The 24,278-nt window shown below is 36.2% G+C and overlaps 2 protein-coding genes across 2 annotated transcripts; one reads left to right on the forward strand and one right to left on the reverse strand.

The window, feature by feature from the left end:
* The first annotated feature begins 1,262 nt into the window (after window positions 1-1,262).
* Window positions 1,263-10,225, forward strand: LOC140149846 (adenosine receptor A3-like). Its single transcript, XM_072171877.1, has 3 exons — window positions 1,263-2,115; window positions 5,380-5,572; window positions 9,871-10,225. Exons 1-3 carry the CDS (start codon window positions 1,294-1,296, stop codon window positions 9,984-9,986), a joined length of 1,131 nt encoding a protein of 376 aa, XP_072027978.1. The 5' UTR covers window positions 1,263-1,293; the 3' UTR covers window positions 9,987-10,225.
* Window positions 10,226-11,494: 1,269 nt separating this feature from the next.
* LOC140150991 (uncharacterized) lies at window positions 11,495-24,278 on the reverse strand. Its single transcript, XM_072173178.1, has 10 exons — window positions 23,946-24,278; window positions 23,342-23,491; window positions 22,619-22,789; window positions 21,471-21,572; window positions 20,712-20,912; window positions 19,668-19,832; window positions 18,743-18,869; window positions 16,982-17,130; window positions 15,365-15,491; window positions 11,495-13,894 (listed from the first exon to the last, which is right to left on the reverse strand). Exons 1-10 carry the CDS (start codon window positions 24,168-24,170, stop codon window positions 13,755-13,757), a joined length of 1,557 nt encoding a protein of 518 aa, XP_072029279.1. The 5' UTR covers window positions 24,171-24,278; the 3' UTR covers window positions 11,495-13,754.

Consider the following 24,278-nt stretch of genomic DNA (forward strand, 5'->3'; position numbering starts at 1 on the left):
TGGAAATGATTGGTTGATGCATTCACGTCAGTGTCAATCGTCATCCTACTTGAATGGTCCGCCCGCCGCAGAACAGGGTTTTTTTTATCGTCGCCTAAGCGCTATTTCATAAAGCTGGTTTCATACTACCCTGCCGCTTGCCGCTGAGCGGCGTGGCGCACGCGCATTGCAGACAAACGGACACAATAAATGCTTGTCATTGGTTGAAACGCGGCAAGCGGCAGGAAAGTCTCCTGTACGCGCTAATAGCGCAATAAGCACTAGCGCTAATTAGCACATTCTCGCAACGTTAATCAGTCAGTGTCCAAAGTTCCCCTGTACACGGCCGCTATTAGTGCTAATAGCGCAATTAGCGCTACTCTAGCCATCCACACCGTTAACGGAAAAATCTTGGTGCCGCCACTGTTAGCGTTTTGATAAATTTAGCGTGCATACATTTGGTCGGTCAAGTTGCACATGTTAAACCATTAAAGAATTAACTTTGTCAACTTGTCACAATGTTTGTCTTAGGTTGAGTCATTAAATGTGCGAGGTTTGTTACGGATAACCACGCTGGACATGCATAAGACGGGACTTCTCGCCCCAGTTTTTTTTTAATAAGGCTTACATTTTCAAGTTTCAACCTCATAAAACATAATATCCCTAACATATATCAAATATTTAAAATAATATGACCGATGTTATAGAGCTACTCTGCAGGAGTAGCGTCGAACCAAGCATAAAACAATGCAGCCTCCCCCGGGAGTCAACCATTTGCATATGATCCGATGGCCCATTTCGAAATCCATACAATCAAAAATGCAAACGGAAAGCAACACTGCAGATAGAAATAATGTGTATAAAGGACGTAAGCGTGTACACGCTCTGAGGTTGACATATCTCCGAATGTATATAGGCCTATTTACTTAAATGCTGTATCAACAAATTACTAACACTAATTTGTATGTCACTTAAAAGATACTGAACTTCAATGATAAGAGATAAGTCAACATGGTCAAAGGAAATATTAGTTATAGTTGCAATCATCATCATGCCCATCACCACGCGACTTACTACCATTAGGCCTACATTATGCCTACCATACTGTAACATCAGCAACGAGTCAAGGAGGCAGATTCGCCCACTTTTTGGACTACTTCATGATGGAGATGCTGCTTAATTTAAAAATGGATACTCAATGCTTAGATACAATTCTAGTATATTAATGTTCTGCCAAGAAGATTGACCGTTGTTTCACAACTACATCTCAAAACATCTTTTAACTAAAATAAGACTTTTGCCATCCTACAACTAATGTCCACCAGAGACGGTCACGGTTTAGAGCAGTCTATGAGTCCGGCCCGTCCGGAGCGTGACTTATCAGGAGCTCTCAGCCTTTCAATCGAAGGAATTACTTTTATAGGGAATATATTCCCAATCTTGGTTATATTCTGCGTTAAGAAATCAACAGACAGAACTGTCACGGACATACTTATTGGTGCTTTAGCATTTACGGATATTCTAGCCGTGTTAGCCCCATTACCAGTCTCATTGCCAACTTTCATCTGCCAAGATCGTTGGAAGAAAGGACCTGCTGCTTGTCATTATTACCAATTCTGTGTGTTTTGGCTCCAGAATGTCGCTTCACTTCTAGTCATAGCAATGTCTATGGAGCGAGTCTTTGCTCTTGCGATGCCATTAAGGTACAAAAGTTGGTCGAAGAGGTACAGAGTGTATCTGACAATTGCTGGAATTTTTCTGTCGACTTTTGTGGTATCATGCCTACCATTGTTTGGTCTGGCGCCGGATGTTATGCCAGTAAAAGGAGGAAGAAGTCCATTCTGCAGATCATGGGCTTCGGCTAGATCAGATACTTGGTATCAAAGTGTTTTTCCATTGGTGCTTATTGTAGAATTTTGGACAAATATGCTGATAGTTCTCATCCTTAATTCCTTTCTAGTGTTTTATTTGGTACGTTTTGGGAGAAAACTGAAACCATCTTCAGGAACTGACAAGATTCCGGGGGACAAGATAGTTAATGGGAACTGCCAAATAGATAGACGAGATTTCTACGAATTTTCGAAGCTTGTGGTAGTTGTTGCTGTTTTATTCTATTGTACATGGTTACCAGTTTTAGTAAGTAGGATCAATTGTTTTCATCATTTTCTATTTTATAAAAAAAAATGGGCTCAACGTATCATGCATTTAGGTCACATTTTATCCAGAATTATTAGAAATTTAATATGATCTTCCTTAAAAAATTGCTCTATTATTCTGTTTTCTATCTTACATCAGTACATTGAGGCCTAGCATTAAAAAACATGTTCCAAATTTTGAGTTGTATTGCTCCAGCGGTTTACTTTTTGATATTGAGGCAAATGTGTATAACAATGTCCCATATGTTTAGGCTTATCCCATCCTTCCAATGGTGGAATGATACCATATTTTACTACGTTCTTGTTCACTTGTGAATACAAACGTAGTAAAAAGTGTACCATCTAAACGAAATAATAATCTTTGGAGTAATGGGAAAAATCATCGAAACATGATCTTGAGTGTTAAATTTTACTGGAGTAATGAGAAAAATTTGAGGTTTCTTCTAATGCCAAAATCTGTTTTTATGAGGAAAAATGGGGGATGATGCTGTCGATCTGGCTCAAAGAGTGCAACTCCAATCGTAGACCTACATCATTTGCACACATTGCATAAGATAATGATGACTCATTAGTCAACCTTGATTTTGTTTACTTCTGTCTTAATCGATAACTTCCCATCATTACACGAATTATAAGAACTTGTGTAAACACTTTATTGTGAAGTGTGATAAATGTCAGCAATATTTCCCTATCTTGTGGCCTTATTAATTGATACACGGACGATGAATGACCTCCTTACCTACTCATACGTTATATAAATCTACTAGTAGCGTATACTGTCCAAAGGTTAAACCTGAACCCATGTCAGCTATTGAGATTGAAACAAACTACCCACGGATGATGAAGATCAAATAAAATGAATTCGTATTACTTTCTCTCTAAAATATCCAAATTCTAAACTCAGAGCTTCCCACGTCAGTTATCCGTCATCGGTTGTCTTATATATGCCGTTATTTTACCCTATATCAATGTGTTTATTTGAATTCTTAATTCTAAAAATAGCAAATCCTTCTCCGCCCTCATTATTAAACCCTACTCAACAAAATATATTGGTGTGACACCCACACCCACACCCAAGGCCCTACATGGGGTGTGATCTGGGTGTGTGGGTGGGGGGTGTGGCTGGGTGTGTGGAAGAGTAAGGGTTGTGTGCGCGTATTTGACCAGCCAGATAGATAAAAAGACAGACACACATACATATATGCCCCGACACACACACGGATAGACAGACAGATGGACAGATAAAATGAGGGAGAGTTAATAAATAGAGAGAGCGGAGACAAACATCCCGATACACAACACCGAATAGCCTATATATATTTATTGCATAAAGTTGCAATTCGTAGCCAATTGCAACATAGAGTTGTCTTCGTTGCAAATTGCAACATTGAGGTTTTTTTACAGTTGTCCAGTTGCAGGAATGGATGTGGATATAGCCTACTTACTAAAACAAAACGAATTAGTAATGAGATTGTGTTAGACAACGTGGGCTAAAAGCTATCATTTATATCGCTGGCTGTCACGCTTGTACCGTAGTTAAAAGTCCAAAATAAGAAAGTCTCCAAGGTTATAGAGTCAAACGATAAAAAAGTAATTCATGTATAATAAGGTTAGAGTCAATTGGTGAGAATGTAATGTGCAAAGAAAACATGTTTCTTAATAAGTTTCATTCGTTAGTTGTATTTTTTATATTTTTTTATTTATTTATTTATTTATTTTTATTTATTTATTTTTTTATTTATTTATTTATTTATTTATTTATTTATTTATTTATTTATTTATTTATTTATTTATTTATTTATTTATTTATTTATTTTACCACCAACACCAACACCACCACCACCACCATCACCACTGGCACCGCCATCACCACCACCACTGGCACCGCCACCACCAGCAGCAGCAGCATCACCACCACCACTATCATCATCATCATCATCATCATCCATCATCCATCATCCATCATCCATCATCCATCATCCATCATCCATCATCCATCATCATCATCAATCATCCATCATCATCATCATCATCATCATCATCATCATCATCATCATCATCATCATCATCATCATCCATCACATCATATCACATCACATTACATCACATCACATCATTACATCACATCACATCATCACATCACATCACATCACATCACATCACATCATCACATCATCACATCACATCATCACATCACATCACATCACATCACATCATCACATCACATCATCACATCACATCACATCACATCATCACATCACATCATCACATCACATCATCACATCACATCATCACATCACATCACATCACATCATCACATCACATCACATCACATCACATCATCACATCACATCATCACACATCACATCATCACATCACATCACATCATCACATCACATCACATCACATCACATCATCATCATCACACATCACATCACATCACACATCACATCACATCACATCACATCACATCATCACATCACATCACATCATCACATCACATCATCACATCACATCATCACATCACATCACACATCACATCACATCACATCACATCATCACATCACATCATCATCACATCACATCACATCATCACATCACATCATCACATCACATCATCACATCACATCATCACATCACATCACATCACATCACATCACATCACATCACATCATCACATCACATTACATCATCACATCACATCACATCACATCACATCATCACATCACATCATCACATCACCACATCACATCACATCATCACATCACATCACATCACATCATTACATCACATAACATCACATCATCACATCACATCATCACATCATCACATCACATCACATCATCACATCACATCACATCATCACATCACCACATCACATCACATCATCACATCACATCACATCACATCACATCACATCATCACATCACATCATCACATCACATCACATCATCACATCACATCACATCACATCACATCACATCACACCACCACCACCACCACCACCACCACCACCACCACGACACCCAATATGAAAATTTGTCATGTGTATTGCTTGATTTTATTGTTTCAGGTTGTTATGACTCTCACACACTATGTGAGCGAGCACCACTGCCACCACAACCACCAGCACCACCACCACTGGCACCACCACCACCACCTCTATCACGATGACCACCACCACTGCTACTAACCCCATATGAAATATATGTCATAATGTGTATTGTTTGATTTATTGTTTCAGGTTGTTATGACGCTGACACAATCTGGATATTTTGTGAGCGAATTAGTAGCTGTCTACGCCTTAATAAGTACCACACTTAATGGTCTATTCAACCCATTCATATACCTCGTGTTGAGTAGACAGTATCGAGATGGGTACGTTGTTATTCTCACCAAACTGTGGAGATTTTGTTGTCCTGCTCAAATTAGTGAAAGTAAGTAGATATGTTAATGACAAATTTGATTTATCTAGTTAGCAATCATTATTATTATAATACTATCATGCTATCTACTAAAGATCACCTTTTGTCTCATGGTTTCTACTGAAGATAGCATTTTGCCTCATGTCATCTACTGGAGACAGCCTTTTGTCTCATGGTATCTACTGAAGATAGCATTTTACCTCATGCTTTCTACTAAAGATAGCATGTTGCTTCATGCTACCTACTGAAGATAGCGTTTTACCACATGCTACATGTTATCTATTAAAGACAACACTTTGCTTCCGATACAGTTGCTATCTAAATCTACTGAGCATTTTGCCTCATGTTATCTACTGAAGATAGCATTTTGTCTCATGCTATCTACTGAAGATAGTGTTTTACCACATGCTATATGTTATCTATTAAAGACAACACTTTGCTTCCGATACAGTTGCTATCTAAATCTACTGAGCATTTTGCCCCATGCTACTGAAGATAACATTTTGTCTCATGGTATCTACTAAAGAAAGCATTTTGTCTCATGCTATCTACTGAGACAGCCTTTTGCCTCGTGGTATCTACTGAAGATAGCATGTTGCTACACGTTATCTATTGAAGATAGAATTTTGCCTCATACTATCTACTGAAGATAGCATTTTACCACATGCTATATGTGTCCCATCACATCAAAACCGACCACTTCGCGGATGGTTTCATTGGCAGATAAAAATGAAAGAAGATAAGAAAATATAAAGAAAATAAAAAGAAATTTTAGCTTTTTTTACCTCATAAAACATTTATACTGTATCAGATTACAACATTACAACAGTAAGGTATCATTTTAAAGCTATAAAATAGCAGTTTAATAAGTTGATCCTGGTTTTTAAAATTTCCTTTTTCATTTCTGAAGCCAAGTGGTTAGTTTTGATGTGATGGGTCACATATGCTATCTATTAAAGACAACACTTTGCTTCCAATGCAGTTGCTATCTAAATCTACTGAACATTTTGCCTCATGCTATCTACTGAAGATAACATTTTGCTTCATGCTATCTACTGAAGATAACCTTTTGCTTCATGCTATCTACTGAAGATAGCATTTTGCTTCATGCTTTCTACTGAAGATAGCATTTTGCTTCATGCTTTCTACTAAAGATAGCATTTTGCTTCATGCTATCTACTGAAGATAGCATTTTGTCTCATGCTATCAACTGAAGTTAACATAAATTTTTGCTTCATGCTATCTACTGAAGATAGCATTTTGCTTCATGCTTTCTACTGAAGATAGCATTTTGCCTCATACTATCTACTAAAGATAGCATTTTGCTTCATGCTATCTACTGAAGATAGCATTTTGTCTCATGCTATCAACTGAAGATAACGTTAATTTTTGCCTCATGCTATCTACTAAAGATAGCATTTTGCTTCATGCTTTCTACTGAAGATACATTTTGCTTCATGCTTTCTACTGAAGATAGCATTTTGCTTCATGCTTTCTACAAAAGATAACACTTTGCTTCATGCTATCTACTGAAGATAGCATTTTGTCTCATGCTATCTACTGAAGATAGCATTTTGCTTCATGCTATCTACTGAAGATAGCCTTTTGCTTCATGCTAACTACTGAAGATAGCATTTTGCTTCATGCTTTCTACTAAAGATAGCATTTTACCTCATAAAACATTTATACTGTATCAGATTACAAGGGGATTTACCATTTGGTCTAATACCATTTGGTCTAATATCCATTTCGTCTAAATCCATTTCATCTAAACCCATTAGGTCTATATCCACTACGTCTAATAATCATTTGGTCCTTAAACCATTTGGTCCTTTAACCATTTGGTCCGATAACCATTTAGTCTAATAACCAATAAGTCTAAAACCATTTAGTCTAACACCCATTTAGTCTAATACTCATTTGGTCTATAACCAATAGGTCTAATAGCCATTTGGTCTAATACCCATTTGGTCTACACACCATTTTGTCTTACAGGCATTTAGTTTATTAATAAATAGACGAATTGGTATTAGACTAACTGGGTATTAGACCATACGAGTATTAGACCTAACAGTTATTAGACCAAATGGTTATTAGACCAAATGGTTATTGAAGAAATATTAGACCAAATGGTTATTAGACTATATGGTTAGTAGACATACCGGTTATTAGACCAAATAATATTAGACTAAATGGACATTAGACTATGATGATTAGTAGACTAAGTGACAATTAGCCTTTCTGGTAATAGACCAATTGAATATAGACTAAACGGGAATTAGACGAAATGGTATTAGACCAATTGGCAATAGACCGATTACAACAGTAAGGTATTATTTTAAAGCTATAAAATATAGATAGCATTTTGCTTCATGCTTTCTACTGAAGATAGCATTTTGCTTCATGCTTTCTACTAAAGATAGCATTTTGCTTCATGATATCTACTGAAGATAGCATTTTGTCTCATGCTATCAACTGAAGATAACATTAATTTTTGCCTCATTTTGCTTCATGCTTTCTACTGAAGATAGCATTTTGCTTCATGCTTTCTACAAAAGATAACACTTTGCTTCATGCTATCTACTGAAGATAGCATTTTGTCTCATGCTATCTACTGAAGATAACATTAATTTTTGCCTCATGCTATCTACTGAAGATAGCATTTTGCTTCATGCTCATGCTATCTACTGAAGATAACCTTTTGCTTCATGATATCTACTGAAGATAGCATTTTGCTTCATGCTTTCTACTGAAGATAGCATTTTGCTTCATGCTTTCTACTAAAGGGGAGCAGGGGGGGGCAGAGTGCCCCCTGACAAAAGAATGAAAGAAAAAGTGCCCCTAGAATCTAACCATTTTTGCTACTTTTTTTCTATTGTTTTTTTTATGTGTGATTTGTTGTTAATTGTCTTAATTCCGTCTTGTTTCTGAATAAAAATCAATAAATATTGAAAGATAAAAAAAAATGAAAGAGAAAATCAAGAGGGCAAAGGAAAAGAAAAAGGGCAAGGAGCCCTTTTTCTAGCAAAATTCATGGCCAAAATAGTGTAAAATACAAAATGTTTCAAGCGCACGCGCGCTTACATTGTAACAATAAAGCCCTTTTTAGCCGGATAATATGCGAAAATAGTGTAAAATAACATTTTTTAAGGCCCTTTTCGGGAAGCTCGAAGACATACAGCCTCTATGTATTGTATGATGCAACTGCAATTTTTTTCGTCTGTGCCCCAAATTTTTTATTTTGCCCCCCTGACCAAGAAAGCTGGCTACGCCCCTGCATTTTGCTTTATGCTATCTACTGAAGATAACCTTTTGCCTCATGCCATCTACCGAAGATAACATTTTGCCTCATGCTATCAACTGAAGATAGCATTTTGCCTCATGTTATCTACTGAAGATAGCATTTCGCCTCATGCTATCTACTGAAGATAGTATTTTACTTCATGCTATCTACTAAAGATAGCATTTTGCCTAATACTATCTACTAAAGATAGCATTTCTACTGAAGATAACATTTTGCTTCATGCTATCTATTGAATATAACATTTTGCCTCATGCTATCAACTGAAGATAGCATTTTGCCTCATGCTATCTACTGAAGATAGCATTTTGCCTCATGCTATCTACTAAAGCTAACATTTTGCTTCATACTATCTACTAAAGATAACGTAATTTTTACCTCATGCTATCTACTGAAGATAGCATTTTGCCTAATACTATCTGCTGAATATGGCATTTTGCCTCATGTTATCTACTGAATATAGCAATTTGCTTCATGCTATTTAGGGGGCCTACTGAAGATACCATTTTGCTTCATGCTATCTACTGACGATAGTTTTTTTCCGCATGCTATCTACTGAGGATAATATTATTTTTTGCCTCCTGTTATCTACTGAAGATAGCATTTTGCCTCATAATATCTACTGAAGATAACATTTTGCCTCCTGTTATCTACTGAAGATAGCATTTTGCCTCATAATATCTACTGAAGATAACATTTTGCCTCATGTTATCTACTGAAGATAGCATTTTGCCTCATATTATCTACTGAAGATCACATTAATGTTTGCCTCATATACTATCTACTGAAGATAGCATTTGGCCTCATACTATCTACTGAAGATAGCATTTTGCCTCATGCTATCTACTGAAGATCACATTAATGTTTGACTCATATACTATCTACTGAAGATAGCATTTGCCTCATACTATCAACTGAAGATAACCTTTTGCTTCATATTATCTACTGAAGATAACATTTTGCTTCATTTTATCTAATATTTTCATCCTCCTTTTGTTTTTCTTGACAGAATGCTGTTGTAATTATCCAAAGGACACGCTGAATGAGAGACATCTGTCGGACATAAAACTTACTGCATCTCCACCCGCTCCTAATGAAATCATCATCAAAATAACAGTCATTTGAAATGAATGAAAATGTTTTTCGTCAAACACACATCATTTTGGTATAAGAAAGTTTTAGCTGTATCAAGAAGAACCTTCATATACCGTATTCGTCCGAGTATAGTCCCACATTGAATGCATTTTGAAATCATTAATAGAGTATGACATGAAAACAAAGTATCAATTTTCATATTAAAAATACAAAATATCTTGAATTTTTTTTTTTTTTTTTTTTTTTAGGTCAACCATGAATGATCCTAGCATCTAGGTCTAGGTCCAGGACTCCAAAACCGAAAAAATAAACTTTAAAAAAAAAAAAAAAAAAAAAAAAAAATTTTTTTGTTGAAATTGAGTATAATCCCACCCCCAATTGTCAAAAATTTTCACATAAAAAACGCGTGGGACTATACTCGGACCAATACGGTACATGTATATCAATTGACAATCATGAGTAGGTGCTAGGTGTGTGTGTGTGTGTTTAGGCATACTTAATTGTGTTAAATGTATACAAACTTTGCAATACTATGTCTTCATTTCTAATGTGCCCGTTACCATGATTATAATAAAGTAATATATATGTATATAGTACATTGGATATCCACATGCAGAAAAGAGTGCTTTGCGAACATTTTTGTGTTAGGATTCAAATTGATTCAGTCCACCTCTAAAGCTTATCCATTGGGCTATTCAAGTTGAAATACATACACCCCTGTAGAAGGCATGATCATGATTTCCCACACAGGAGTGTAGATTTACAAATGGAGTCACCCATTCATGTAGCTCAAATTCATACTCCCTGCAGTAGATTAAGGCGAGGATTAAGGTCATGTCTTCAACAGGGGGTGTATAGATTTCAACTGGATTAACCCAATTTATGTTACAACTTGTCACCCTGCTATCTACCATGTCTACTAAAGATGGTATTTTGCCTCATGCTATCTACTAAAGATAGTATTTTGCCTCATGCTATCTACTAAAGATAGTATTTTGCCTCATGCTATCTACTAAAGATAGTATTTTGCCTCATGCTATCTACTAAAGATAGTATTTTGCCACATGCTATCTACTAAAGATAGTATTTTGCCCCATGCTATTTACTGAAGATAGCATTTTGCCTCGTGTTATCTACTGAAGATAGCATTTTACCTCAAGCCATATACTGGAGATAACATTTTGCCCCATGCTATCTACTGAAGATAGCATTTTGCCTCTTGACATCTACTGGAGATAACATTTTGCCTCATGATATCTACTGAAGATAACATTTTGCCCCATGTTATCTACTGAAGATAGCATTTTGCCTCTTGACATCTACTGGAGATAACATTTTGCCTCATGCTATTTACTGAAGATAGCATTTTGCCCCATGCTATCTACTGAAGATAGAACTCAGCCCAGAACTCAAGACCACTTTGCAATATTGTCCTCAATTTTGCTTGATGGTTAATATTTTGCTTTTACATTATTTTCTTGCAGCAATTGTTATCATATTAATTACACAATCTTTGTTGTAATAATAATGCAATAATGTTGTTTATTTCATACAATACATTTTATTCTTATTCTTTGGAATATAAAACAAAAATACTTATGATACATAGAATATATAAACTGGACCGGGTGCAACATTGCACATTGAACTCCATTAGCTCCCCTGTGTAATGTTGTGTGAGAGCGCACCACCATTAAATGCGCCATTGAAATACACAGGGAAAGACGCACTTTTAAATCGCGCTTAGTAATTGAAAATTGTATTTCAGCTATCAAGTTTGGTATCAAATTAAAGCTAATCATGTATAGAATATTATTCTTTCAACGGAATATATTGCTAACCGTCAACTTTTTTTGCTATTTTGCCGCAAAGGAAAAAGTGTGCAAATCTAACCTTAAAAAATTACTAAATTTTCGAAATTGGACATTGTCCAAATTCGCGCCAAAACTTCATCTCTGAAATAAAACATTTGGACTTTTTCTCATATTTTGTCATGTAGACACTTGTTGAAAGCAAATGAGCTGAAAATGGGCAAATTTTGACTATACGCTTTGAAAATAAAGCCGCTGGACTATTTTAACCGAATTTCACTGGTACATAAATCGTGGAGTGATTGGTGGTGCGCCCTCTTAATGGAATCATACTTGATGAATAATATTACACAGGGGAGCTATTGAAGATATGGCAGTGATGCACTGAGTCATCTTCTTTAAAACAGATTATAAGCAATAATTAGGAATTACAGTTGATTGGTCCAATTTTTTCACATTGTGTTTTATACCCCACCAGTAAATAATGTGATTTATTGAGTTAAATTTTATCAGCAGTTTAGCTATCAGAAGCAAAAACATTTATCCCAACTGGTCATAGAACAGTAAGAGTAGTGTACCACCACTCTTTTGTTCATATAATCCAGGCCCATAGCCAGTGGTGTGACGCAGCCCCCTCCTAATTGACAAAAAGGTTCACTTTTCAGGATGCAATATTTACAATTTTACATGTATCCAAGAAGGTCCAAATTAGAAAGACAAATGAACAAAGGAACCACTTTTCTGAAATATTATGTTAAACTGTTCAAAAGAGCCTCCAAATTTTTTTTTAGCTGTTGCACTTTTTGCATGTAAGTTAATTTTTGGAGGGAAAAATTCCACATTTTGGAAATTCCACACCATGCCACAAAAAATTCCTAGCTACAAGCCAGATATCATCTAACAGAAACATATTTCAGCCCTACTATGAGAAAAAAAAGAATTTTCTTCTGATGTCAAAATCTGCATTTTGATTGGGGAAAGTGAGGGGGTGTGACGCTGTCGATAGGGCAGGTTGTATCTTATTTCAATGTTGTCACTTGAAAGTTCAAGCAAGGATGTTATGTACTATCATATACATTGGACTAAGGGACCGTTCACAAACACTTGTTAGGGGGGCCTGATGCAAAAAGGGGGCCCCTGAAATTTTTTGACCCTCCTAAGGGGGGGGGGCTCTGAAAAAAATGACCACAAATTTTCCTGGGATAATTGAGTTTAAATGCCTTTCTATGGGGTTGACCCATAATTTTCATGTCAAAAGGGGGGCCTGAAATTTTTTGCATCAGGCCCCTTACAAGTGTTTGTGAATGGTCCCTAAGACAAGTAATGAGGTTCAGTCCACCTCTAAGGATTATTAACCACTGGGCTATTCCAGTTGAAATCCATACATCCTCTGTGGAAGACATGACAATAATCTCCAACTATAGATTTCAAATGGAGTCACCCATTCAGGTAACCCGACTTGAAATTCATTCTCCTGTGTGGAAGATTAAGGTCATGTCTTCCATAGGGGTGTATGGATTTCAACTGAATATACCTACACATCATTATATGCCACTTACTATAAGCCAGTGTTGAAAATATAATGTGTCCAAATATTAATAGCTATAACTTTTGTATGATAAGATAAGCAATATTTGTGGATTACAGTTTTAAACAGACTTGCAAGTTTGCTTTTCAATCATAAAATGGGCTATTCCATTTCAAATCCATACTACCCCTGTGGAAGATTTTGGAAATATCTGCCACAGGGGAGTATGAATTTCAAATGGAATGAGTATATTAGGCAGCTCCGCTTGAATGTCATACACCCTCTGAGGAAGATCCAACCTGAATCTTCCCTGAGGGAGGGTGAGTTTCAAATGGAGGCTGCTAATGTGTTAATTCCATTTGAAATTCATACTCCCCCTGTGTAAGATATTTCCAAAATCTTCCACAGGGGTAGTGTGGATTTCAATTGGAATAGCCCAATGATTGTGTCCCTTTCAATTTAATCCTTCTTGAATATTCCTTGTCCCCATTTTCTAAGTCGCCTGAAGCTTTTCTTGACTCTGGAGTTGGATGGATTGTTTGTGGAGTTCGACGGATTGTTTAATGTGACTCTGTAGTTGGGATTGGTCGATGCTTGGTCTGTGATAAAAGCATAAAACAAAGAAAGAATCAGTGTTAGTTTTAATTTCAGAATTTGCTGACTGAAGTTAGGAACAAATCCTTTCTAAAAAAAAAGATTGAAAATATTCACTCTAAACACATTTGAAATCACATTCCCTCCATACTTAATGCATTCCATAGTACATTTTTTTATGTCGAGCATATCTACGCATTAACAACTGTAATCTAAGAGATAATGCTGAACGAAGTGGGTCGCCGTAAACAGCTGGTCGGGGAATTTTTGCAGGACAGCCAGTGTATCCAACATAATCAGGCTTATGATTGGAACCAACTGTAACAAGGTCTTTTGTCATGGGTCATCTGCCCCGCCATTACCAGATCAGGGAGAGCGGAAATTATTTTTTTGAGGGGTCCTGTGGGGAATTGAACCCGGGCCCTCTTGCACCAAATACAAAGACCGTAACCAGTGTGCCATTATGTGTAACACTGTCTTGATTGGATGGTGAAATCAGAGAAAAAGTCCATTTCAATCTATTTTAAATCTATTTAGATTCATTCCTATCATCATTTCAATTGGCCAATTTAAAGGAGTATTTCGTGATCCTAGCATCCTCTTTTTATGACATTTTTCAGTAGATATCCACAAAAAAAGCTTATTCCCAAAATTTCAGTTGATTCCGATTTTTGCGAGTTATGCATGATTATGTGTATTACACTGCTCAATAGACAATGTGTTGTAATTTCGTTCTGGTGTACCAGAAGGTAATTCAAATTTCCAGATATTTTTCCTAAACAAATTAATCTGCAAGAAATTTTTTGTATATAAACATTATGTAGCTAGAGGTTTTCAATCGTATAAAAATCTCAACTTTTTTGAGAAAAGTGGGGGATGATGCTGTGGATCACGAAATGCCCTTTTAAGAGAGTTAAGGGATCTGGAATGAGCGTTTTGAGCATTTCGATAGTATTTTTTGTGGGACATGAGAGCACATCAGACATATCGAATTGCATTCTGAATACAAAGAAAGTTTCTGATATCAAATAATTTTCATTTTTTGAAATTCACGATATAAATATAATACACATTTTATGACAAATTATTAAAATTTGATATTTTTCACATTTTTGATATATAACAGTCCTCGAAGTAAATTTTATAAATCAAACGATATATTCTTAAAGTGTATGTAGCTGGGAGGAAAAGCCGATGATCAATTGAAATTTAGACCTTTCATATTGAAGATATGGATTTTTTCCCCAAAAGACCTATTTTTTTGGTGTTTGGGGGGGAAAATCTGTATCTTCAATACAAAAGGTCAACATTTTCAATTGATTGTCGGCTTTTCATCCCACCTTTAAATACATTTTATCAGATTTATAAAGTTAACTGCGAGTACTGTTAAATAGCAAAAATATCAATGTTTAATCATTTGCCATAAAATGTGTATAACATTGCGAATTTAAAAAAATCAAAATTCTTTCATTTACCTTGGCATCTCAATTGGAAGCCACAATATCTTGTCCACACATCAGTCTCTGCATCATATGTGTATCTCTGCTCTGCACCAGTGTCAAGAGATGGATCCCACCAACCTGCAGCAACATATCTACCAGCCTGAGGAAGAGACAGAATGGCATAAGACTTGAATTCAATATTACTTTTATTTGTCACTTTATTAGGTAGGTATTGATTAATAGCAATAATAAGATTTGGGTCCAAGTTCTTTTTGCACACAAACTTATGATTAATCTTACGATTGATTTAATAGGGTAATAAAATCGTAAGATATATCATAAGCATTGACACCAATCCGGCTTGAAATGTGTGTGTGTGTGTGTGTGGGGGGGGGGCAATCGGCCTGAATTGTCAAAAGTGGCTGAAAAAACAAATAATGGGTCATTTTTCCAAAAGGTGCCACCCAGATAGACACCCATGATCTGAACTCTCTCCACGCGGGTGTCGACTGCAGACGACAATTTTGTTTTTAATTCAAAATTTCACAAATTTCAGAATTGTAAATTTTCATTACCATATTTGGAATCAACATGAAAAATGCATTAAAAATGAGTACAAACAAGCCTAGCATTGGTTCAGTAAATCTTTAGATAGCTCTTGATATTTTGAGAAAATATCTCAAAACTTCGACTTTTTATGTTGAAGCTTATCGCTAGCACGCAGAGCATTAAGGTTTGGTGAAACAAGGCCCTGGTCTGAGCAAAGATTCGACTGATCTACCGGGACTATCAGTAATCACTGTAAAGGAGTGAAAATGTACATTTTTAGGAGGAATGACTTAAAAGTGAAAGATAAGTCATTAAAATTGCCATTAGGTGTTTTTCCATATGAAAGATTTTGGCAAAAGGAGCAGTGTTGATAATATGAAGCCCCATTCAGTTGCATGTAGCTACACATACTATATATCTGTATGGGCAAATTCTTCCACATCAACTAAAATGTGTCCTTTTACCTTTTTAGGTTGTGTTCAGTCTTTTCTAAATGCATCTGGCCATCCATATGGGGCTGTGCAATAATTATGAGCCCCCCCCCAGAAGCCAAAAATTGGTTGCCCCCCTCTCGGCCTGCCCAATTTTTTTGATTTCTTGCCTCCTCGGCCTGCCAAAAAATCTTTTGCCCCCCTTTGCACATACCAAATTTTTTGGATCCCAATTTGCAAACAATTTGCATATTTAAGCTTTTCCGTACTGTTTTCCTAAGCCATTTTAGAGCGTTTTATCTAAAAGGTGCTCCATGAATGTGTGCCAAAAATCGCTTGCCCCCTCTTGACTTGCCAAAAATTGCTTGCACCCATTGACAAAAATTTCTTGCCCCCCCCAATTTTACCCTCCCACCAGGGCTCATAATTACCCTAACATCTTTAGGGTATATAACTAACTAATTGTTTAATGTGGCCTGTGTTTTAATAGTACAGTCTTTTACCCAATCCCTCTTCCACCTCATTCTCTCATCCCTCTTCCATCTCTTCTTTTCTTCCTCTCCTCACCCTACCCTCTTCTCTTCCCTTCTCTATCCATAGCGATGACCCCTAACACCAACAATCAAAGCATGGGTGTTGTTGTCAAAGGATTATACTTTACTATATTTACCCTTTCTTCTTCGTTATGTTGTTCTGGCTCTTTTGGTGTTTCTTTGAGTTGTTTGAAGACTGTTGTCAATTCTTCTGTCATTTTCCCTTCCATGGCAACCTCCTCACAGTATGCATCAAGTTGCTCATCACCAGTCTCACGATAACAAACTACATTAAAAAAAATAACAAAACCAAAGTGGTTAATAAAAATAAAGAAAATAATATATCACTAAAGTCAATTAAAGTCAATGAATTCAACTTTTAAAAGGAAAACCCCATTTCAAGATGATTGGCCATTTCTTTAAGGGATGGGGTATGAATGTTTGGACAGTATTTATTGTGGGACATTAGAGCACATCAGACATATTGAATTGCATTCTGAACACGAAGAATGTCCTTCTGATATCAAATAATTTTTGATTTTTTGAAATTCGCAATGTAATACACATTTTATGGCAAATGATTAAAAATTGATATTTTTGATATAACAGTACTCGAAGTAAACTTTATAAATCTGATATCAGAAAGACATTCTTCGTATTCAGAATGCAATTCGATATGTCTGATGTGCTCTCATGTCCCACAAAAAATACTGTCGAAATGCTCAAAACGCTCATTCCAGATCCCTTAATGAAATGAGTGCAAAATGAAAAAAAAAAAAAACCCACAAAAAAACCATAGTGAAAACATGGCTAAGATATTATCTAAACACACATTTCTTTTTTAAATATATCAATTTTGGGCAATGGGACTTTGAGTTCTCATGGCCACCAACATTTTTAAATCTTTTTGCCAAATCTTTTTGCCAAATAATTTTTCCATTTTTTGTAATTTTTGCCAAACAACATTGTGTTAAAATGTTTTGCAGCTAGGAAGTTTTCAAAAATGTGTTTGAATGTTTATATTAAAATGTTTTATACCTTTCATATAACCTAACATTTAATAATTTTCTTTATAATATTTTACCCATCGTTCTAACAGTGTATGTCATAATCCAATATTAGCTAATATGAACGTGACACAATCTGGTCCATGGGGGCCAAAGGCGGCAAATTTGTAACTGAGATAAAGGTAAAAATATGGAGTAAAAAAACAATAAAATACAAAAGAAAATACACATCCAGAAACTTCGTAACTTTAGAACCATGTTTGCTAGACCTTTGGTGTTTTCAGTAAATGATAGTCTATTGTATGAATAATGTAATAATTACAGTAACTCAATTTTTAAAATGCCTCCTTTGGCCCCCATGGACCAGATCGTGTCACATATTATTAGATTCCCCCTATTATTAGACACATATCAATGCGGAGTTCATCCTCTTGGGACAGTCTGCAAGGAAGCGGACAGACTCACCCTGTGGAAAGAGAGATCTCCCAATTCACCAGCTATGGGACTGCAACCCAGTGAGCAGCTACCACCTGGAGCTGATTCCACATGGCCTGAGTGGCGGTGTCTCAACAGACTAAGATCAGGGGTCAGAAGGTGCAAGGTCGCTTTGCAGAAATGGGGCTACCTACCAGAAGGACAAAACACTACCTGTGAGTGTGGAACGGTTCCACAGACTATGTAACACCTGTTGGTCTGTCCAGATGGGGCATCATTGCACACATGAGGACCTAGCTGAATTCAACAATGCTGCTCGTCACTGTGTCAGCTATTGGCTCGGGGGCATTTGACCCTGCGCTTGGACACGCTAAGAAGAAGAATGCAGAGTAAAGAGTCTCCCCATAACCACTTGGACCATGCACATCTACTCAATTCCATGCTATAAACACTTACCAGCAAGAAACATTTCTGTAATGACACTGAAATGCTGGAATTTGATGTAAGCTCCACCAGATTTCTCCGCAAGATGTTGGTAGAAATCGGCAGCTGGCTCGTAAGTTCTTACACGCACACCATATACCTGTACCAAATGGAAGTTAAACGTTAGCATTAGAATATAAGATGTTATTAACATTGGCTGATCCAGAGTAGTAGAGGGGGACCAGCCCTATTGACAATCTGCAAAAATCATGCAAAATGTCAGAACTTTTCAAAATTGTATTTTCCTTTTTTTTTCCCCAAGAGGATGAGGGATCAGTGGCATAGCCGGGGCTCATCATTGCCGTCGATTCATCTTGGCTAAAAAATATTGGGGATCAACAATAGACAATTATGTGTGTACATGGTGAAGAAACCAAGAACATGTCGCTCAAATTTTGGATATCGACTCTTCCTTTTTGGTTGTTTACGTTAGCACATTGAAGAATATTGATATATAACGTAAAAACGCTGTGAAAATTTTTTGGAAAGTTTTAGTTTTTGCCCTACCCCCCCCCACACTTTTTAGATTCTCGAGGACCGCACTGGCCCAAAAAAAATTGGGGTCAACAATTCACAACTTCTGTTGGCAAAAAATATTTCAGTTAGTACATTTATAAGTTGTGCCCCCCCCCCCGGTTCCGAAAACCTGGCTACGCCACTGTGAGGGATCTGCCCCTTGGATCTAACATTAACTTTTTTCCAATTTGAGCCCCAAATATTTTTCTTAAGGAAAGGCAGTATGGCCCTGTTTACCCAAAGTGGTGGCACAAGAATATTTTCTGGGGATTTCGCACAAAATTGCCACAAAAAATGGAAATTTTCATAATTTTGGATTTTCACTGGGGGTCATCGGGGGGGGGGGGGGCAAGTGTTTAAACTGGGGGTATATGGTCTTTACCTTGATATCTCTCTGACAGAGCCTATCTAGTTCATCATGCCAGTTAAGCCCCTGGTCAGTATGGTTTACTCCATGAGGGACAACATCACCCAAGATGACCAGTGCTTTAGCTGCATCTTCTGTCCAGTCCAACTCCTGAGATTTTTTCAGAACCCATTCATAACACTGCATTTGAAAATAAAATAAAAATTATATATAGAATTATATTGACATAAAACTATAACACAAACCACTTCTAATGTCAGAAAATATAGAATTAAATTGTTTGAATTAAAAAAGAATGTGCTATTCTGATTTACCAAAAGACCCATAACTCATCTAACTGGGAATTTAAAAAAAATTAATTCTTTATTCAATCAATTTGTGCATCAAAAGTGCATTAACCCCAAAGACATGTACTAAGACTTATTTCATTCTGTAGCATTTTGATATTTGGCAAATGTATTTGTTTGTTTCCGGGGTTGTTTGCTTAAATGGTTGCTCCATGGGGAAACACACTTGGGTCCTGGTGGGACGTACCACGCTGGATCAAGAGAAAGGAAACTTCTTAATCCAATATCAACTGCCACTGAGGTACTTTTAATAACCAATATTAAAATGAAATCAAAAGAGTGAAATTAAGAGTGATATTTTAGCTTTTAGCCTTATATACAAAAGATTCTATATTAGACTTGTGCCAAGTCTTTGAATTTTGTGACCATTTAATTAAGGTGATGCTGACAGCACTTACAGAGACATTTTTCATTAATAAAGATAAATTAAACAAAACCAAAAGAAAATAATACCAGGGTCAGGTCCATAACAAATACACTCCCAATCCACCAAATAAAACTCAAAATGCTCAATATAACCAAAAAGGTTATAAATTTATAGAATTTTTATAGGGTCCACTCTTGAATGAAAATGTTCCAACATATCCAAAAAGTCCGCTTTGAATTTTAATATGCAATCTGACAGAAAAAAATGTTCTGCCCCACCACACCATCCCCCAACAATAAATCCTGGCCATGAGACCATTAAATATATACAGTAAAATATACTCACTGCAAAATTCCCCTCTCCACCAGATCGAGGCACATTATCCACAAAATCAACCAGTTGGTCCACATTACTTGTTATATCTGCATGTCTAATAACATAACTGGAATGCTGATCACAATAATCTCCATGTGCTATGATACCAATACGAATATTGGGGATATCACGTAGGAGGCGGGTCACAGTTTCACGAAGACGACTTCTTACCTATAATGATTTTAATGTGAAAAGGTACAACTTAGATTACCAAAATGTTATAAAATATATATCTTCAAGAATATTGAGTCTGTGCAATAATTATATATAAGCCCCATCCTCCAGGAATGTTCTAATGGCATGCCAAAACTGCCCCCCCCCAGCCTGCCTCAGTGTGCCAAAAGATTCTTGCCCCCCCCCTCCCCCACTCCTTAGCACATGTCAAGTTTGTGGGAATCCAATTTTCAAACCACAAATGCATTGAACATTTTTCTACACCTTAGAGCATAATATTGAAAAAGTACCACAAAAATGTATGCCAAAATGTGTTTGCCCCTTTTGACCTCCCAAAAATTGCTGCCACCCCTTTTGGCTTAACAATAGCAATAATTTTCCCAAACTTGTGCTTTGTCCCCCTCCCCCAGCAAGATAAAAAAAAATCACTAATCCCACTATTTTGAGCAAAGAATTCCAAATTTGTAAGCACATTTTCAGATCCCCCCAATTTCACTTTTACCCCACCCCCATTTCCCCCAGAAAACTGTGGGTGCCACCACTGCAATTACCTACCTCTGTCAGATAGGAGTACATACTACCAGTAGTATCAAATGAGAACACTATTTCCACCTTCTTGTCTGAGCTAAGTCCTGCTGCAAAACTGTTCAACAGTTCCTGTCAAAAATATTAATGAAACTCATGTTATTGAACAACTATAAATGAAAATAAAACAGTGCTAGAGTGTTAACAAACTTCCTATTCTAAAGGCGGAGGGAGCATGACCTAGCAGTGTTTGCACTCAAATTTTGGAACAAATAAAGCTGACACATAAGAGGAATGGAATGGGTTCTATAAAGGAGATTCCAAGGCTTGATATAAAAGGGGTGTCATTTCTGCCCCAGGTGCATTAATTTTTCTTGGGAGAAGGAACACAAGTAAAACCTTTGTTTTGATATATTATTGGTCTTATAACTCAAGAACTGCAAGACCTGTGGAAATGCAATTATTGGGTTCCTTGACTCATTTCCTATAAGATCAATGCCTTAATATTAAGAAGCACTGCAAAAATGGTTAAAACTGGAAAATTATAGCACATGTCATCTCATATATTTGTTTATTCATTTATTTATACATTCATTAGTTCATAATGATGATTTTAATGATGAATAATAAGGCTTATGAAATGAAATGATTAGTTTCCCGTCACATTTTTTTCAGTGAAATATGAGGTCATGATTTCATTATTCATTATTTTGGAAAATTTCATTATTGTCAAAACTTTCATTTACATGGCTATTACCTATATATTGTTGATGAAAGACCATCTCAAAACAGGTAATAATGCTTAGATCATCATTGCAGACATTTTGCAACAGATTGTGAAAAGATTTGAATTTGTTTGTTTTTTAAATGAAAAGAAATTTTGCAATTTTTGTAATCACTAGAAACATGATGAAGTAATCCTTAAATTTCCATTATTTACCACATCCTCTACCCCTACAACTAAGAAAAACTGCTGATTATGATCAGCAAGGGATGTCAGACATTTTGAGAGTTTCAATTTTGATTATTTCCATCTCAATTTTTAGATAATTGACTTTTTTATGAAAATTATGAGAGTTTTGGTCAAATTGAAAAGGTGATACGGGCTGGTGACGGGAAACTAATAATTTCATTACATAGGCCTAATATAACATAATACTACTACCAATAATACCTACCTGTTTAGTTTCTTCATCCAGTGCTTCCTGTGTTTCATAAGTAGTTGATGGTGCTAACGGTGTGTTACCTGCAGGATTCGTACTGGTGGTACTCAAATCAATCACACATTCATCGTCAATGCCACAGTCTTGTGCAGTATCATTGTTATTGGAGAGCAGCTGGCCTTTAAACTGTTTTACCAAAGTGAATCAAACAACAGGAAAATAAGGAAATCTAAAAGGAAGTTTTGTTTTCCTATGTTTAAGATTGTAGTGATTGCGAGTTTTAATGTACAAATTTTGTTTCAAACCAGAATTTTGACGGAAAATCACTTTAGCGTATGTTTTATGAAGTTTTACAAAAAGACTCAAAATGTATTTTAAATAATGTCTATCCAATTTTAGGGTGTTTAATGGACTACCTGTTCTTTTATTTTTACATGTTATCATGGTTTCAGGGTTAAAAAGTTATTTTTCATTACACACCAACTTTGTTTTACCAGTAAAAGATCCCTTGATCCTCTTCAATGAATCATATAAATTCTTACTTAAAAATAACCTCCTATAGATCCTCGCCCCATAATTTAGGCCTTGATATGTCTTAGGTTGAAATGCCCTTCTGCTATTCATTCATGATTATATGAATAATCGGTTAGCGTTACTATAACTTAATCCTATTATAGATCTGTGCATCTCACTCCAATCTAATTCTATATTAATATGATTAATGGCATGTATTCTTACCTTCAAATGTTGTAACCTCGATCTGATGTTCTCTTTATCACATATTTTCCCTTTCAATTCTAATATAGTGGATAGATTTTGAATCATAACTTGAAATGTGGATCCATCCTCTTTCCTGATGATCAGATTTAGAGTCTTCACTGGTTGAATCTATAATGAAGATAACATTTGACATACATATAATATTAGTTATTCATTAACAGTGTGCCTCTATTAGCCCACTTTTATCACAAAACGTTGTTCATTCATTCATTCATTCAATATTTTGAAAATACAATAATCATCCAAATATGTGAATTGTGTATTTTTAGAGCTTTATATCAAAATCGTTTGAAGTGACCTGAATAGTTCACTTCCGCAATTTCTTCTTCTTCCTATAGTTCCTAATATGTGTGCTGTAGGCCTACGTTTACCTTATTATTTGTGAGTATTATCGAACAGCTTCACAGTTTCACCTAATGCATGCACGACTAGTCCTAAGGATTGCAAAACGTGAACTACAGGCTATGGACATAGGAACGGCGTCCATGAGACTCAGCGAGTCTACTACAGGCTTAGATATCCTTTACCGTTTCCCCCGACCCCGATTATTTAGTAAACTTACCGCAGTTTTCAAGATGGTTTCTTGTCGCACTCCAAGATAACCAACTGTGTGATGTTTTTTCAGTATCTTTCCTGTGTATTTCAGCACTACGCACTTTTCTGGTACCCCTTCTTGTTCGGCAAGTTTTTCACATAATGTGCGTATCTGTGTACTTGTTGACACTGGGAAATTTGTCACGGCACCTGATGTCAGTTTTATGTATACGTCTATGATCTCTGAAGCCATTGCCAAAACGATTTCAATTCTTGTTTACGGCTTTAGAACTTTTAGAACCGTTGTTTAGTATTAGCAGATCTGCAGTTTGTTACGCTACTTCGTACAGCACAAACACGG

This window comes from Amphiura filiformis, chromosome 4, assembly GCF_039555335.1.
Source record: "Amphiura filiformis chromosome 4, Afil_fr2py, whole genome shotgun sequence".
NCBI lineage: Eukaryota > Metazoa > Echinodermata > Ophiuroidea > Amphilepidida > Amphiuridae > Amphiura > Amphiura filiformis.

Bases quoted from the DNA above. Each gene is read 5' to 3' on its own strand.
- LOC140149846 (XM_072171877.1), top strand. From the start codon at position 1,294: ATGTCCACCAGAGACGGTCACGGTTTAGAGCAGTCTATGAGTCCGGCC. The intron at 2,116-5,379 runs GTAAGTAGGATC...TTATTGTTTCAG, and splicing joins GTACATGGTTACCAGTTTTA to GTTGTTATGACGCTGACACA. The intron at 5,573-9,870 runs GTAAGTAGATAT...TTTTCTTGACAG, and splicing joins TCCTGCTCAAATTAGTGAAA to AATGCTGTTGTAATTATCCA.
- LOC140150991 (XM_072173178.1), bottom strand. From the start codon at position 24,170: ATGGCTTCAGAGATCATAGACGTATACATAAAACTGACATCAGGTGCC. The intron at 19,833-20,711 runs GTGAGTATATTT...TTTCAAATGCAG, and splicing joins GTGGAGAGGGGAATTTTGCA to TGTTATGAATGGGTTCTGAA. The intron at 15,492-16,981 runs GTAAATATAGTA...TCTCTTCCTCAG, and splicing joins AACATAACGAAGAAGAAAGG to GCTGGTAGATATGTTGCTGC.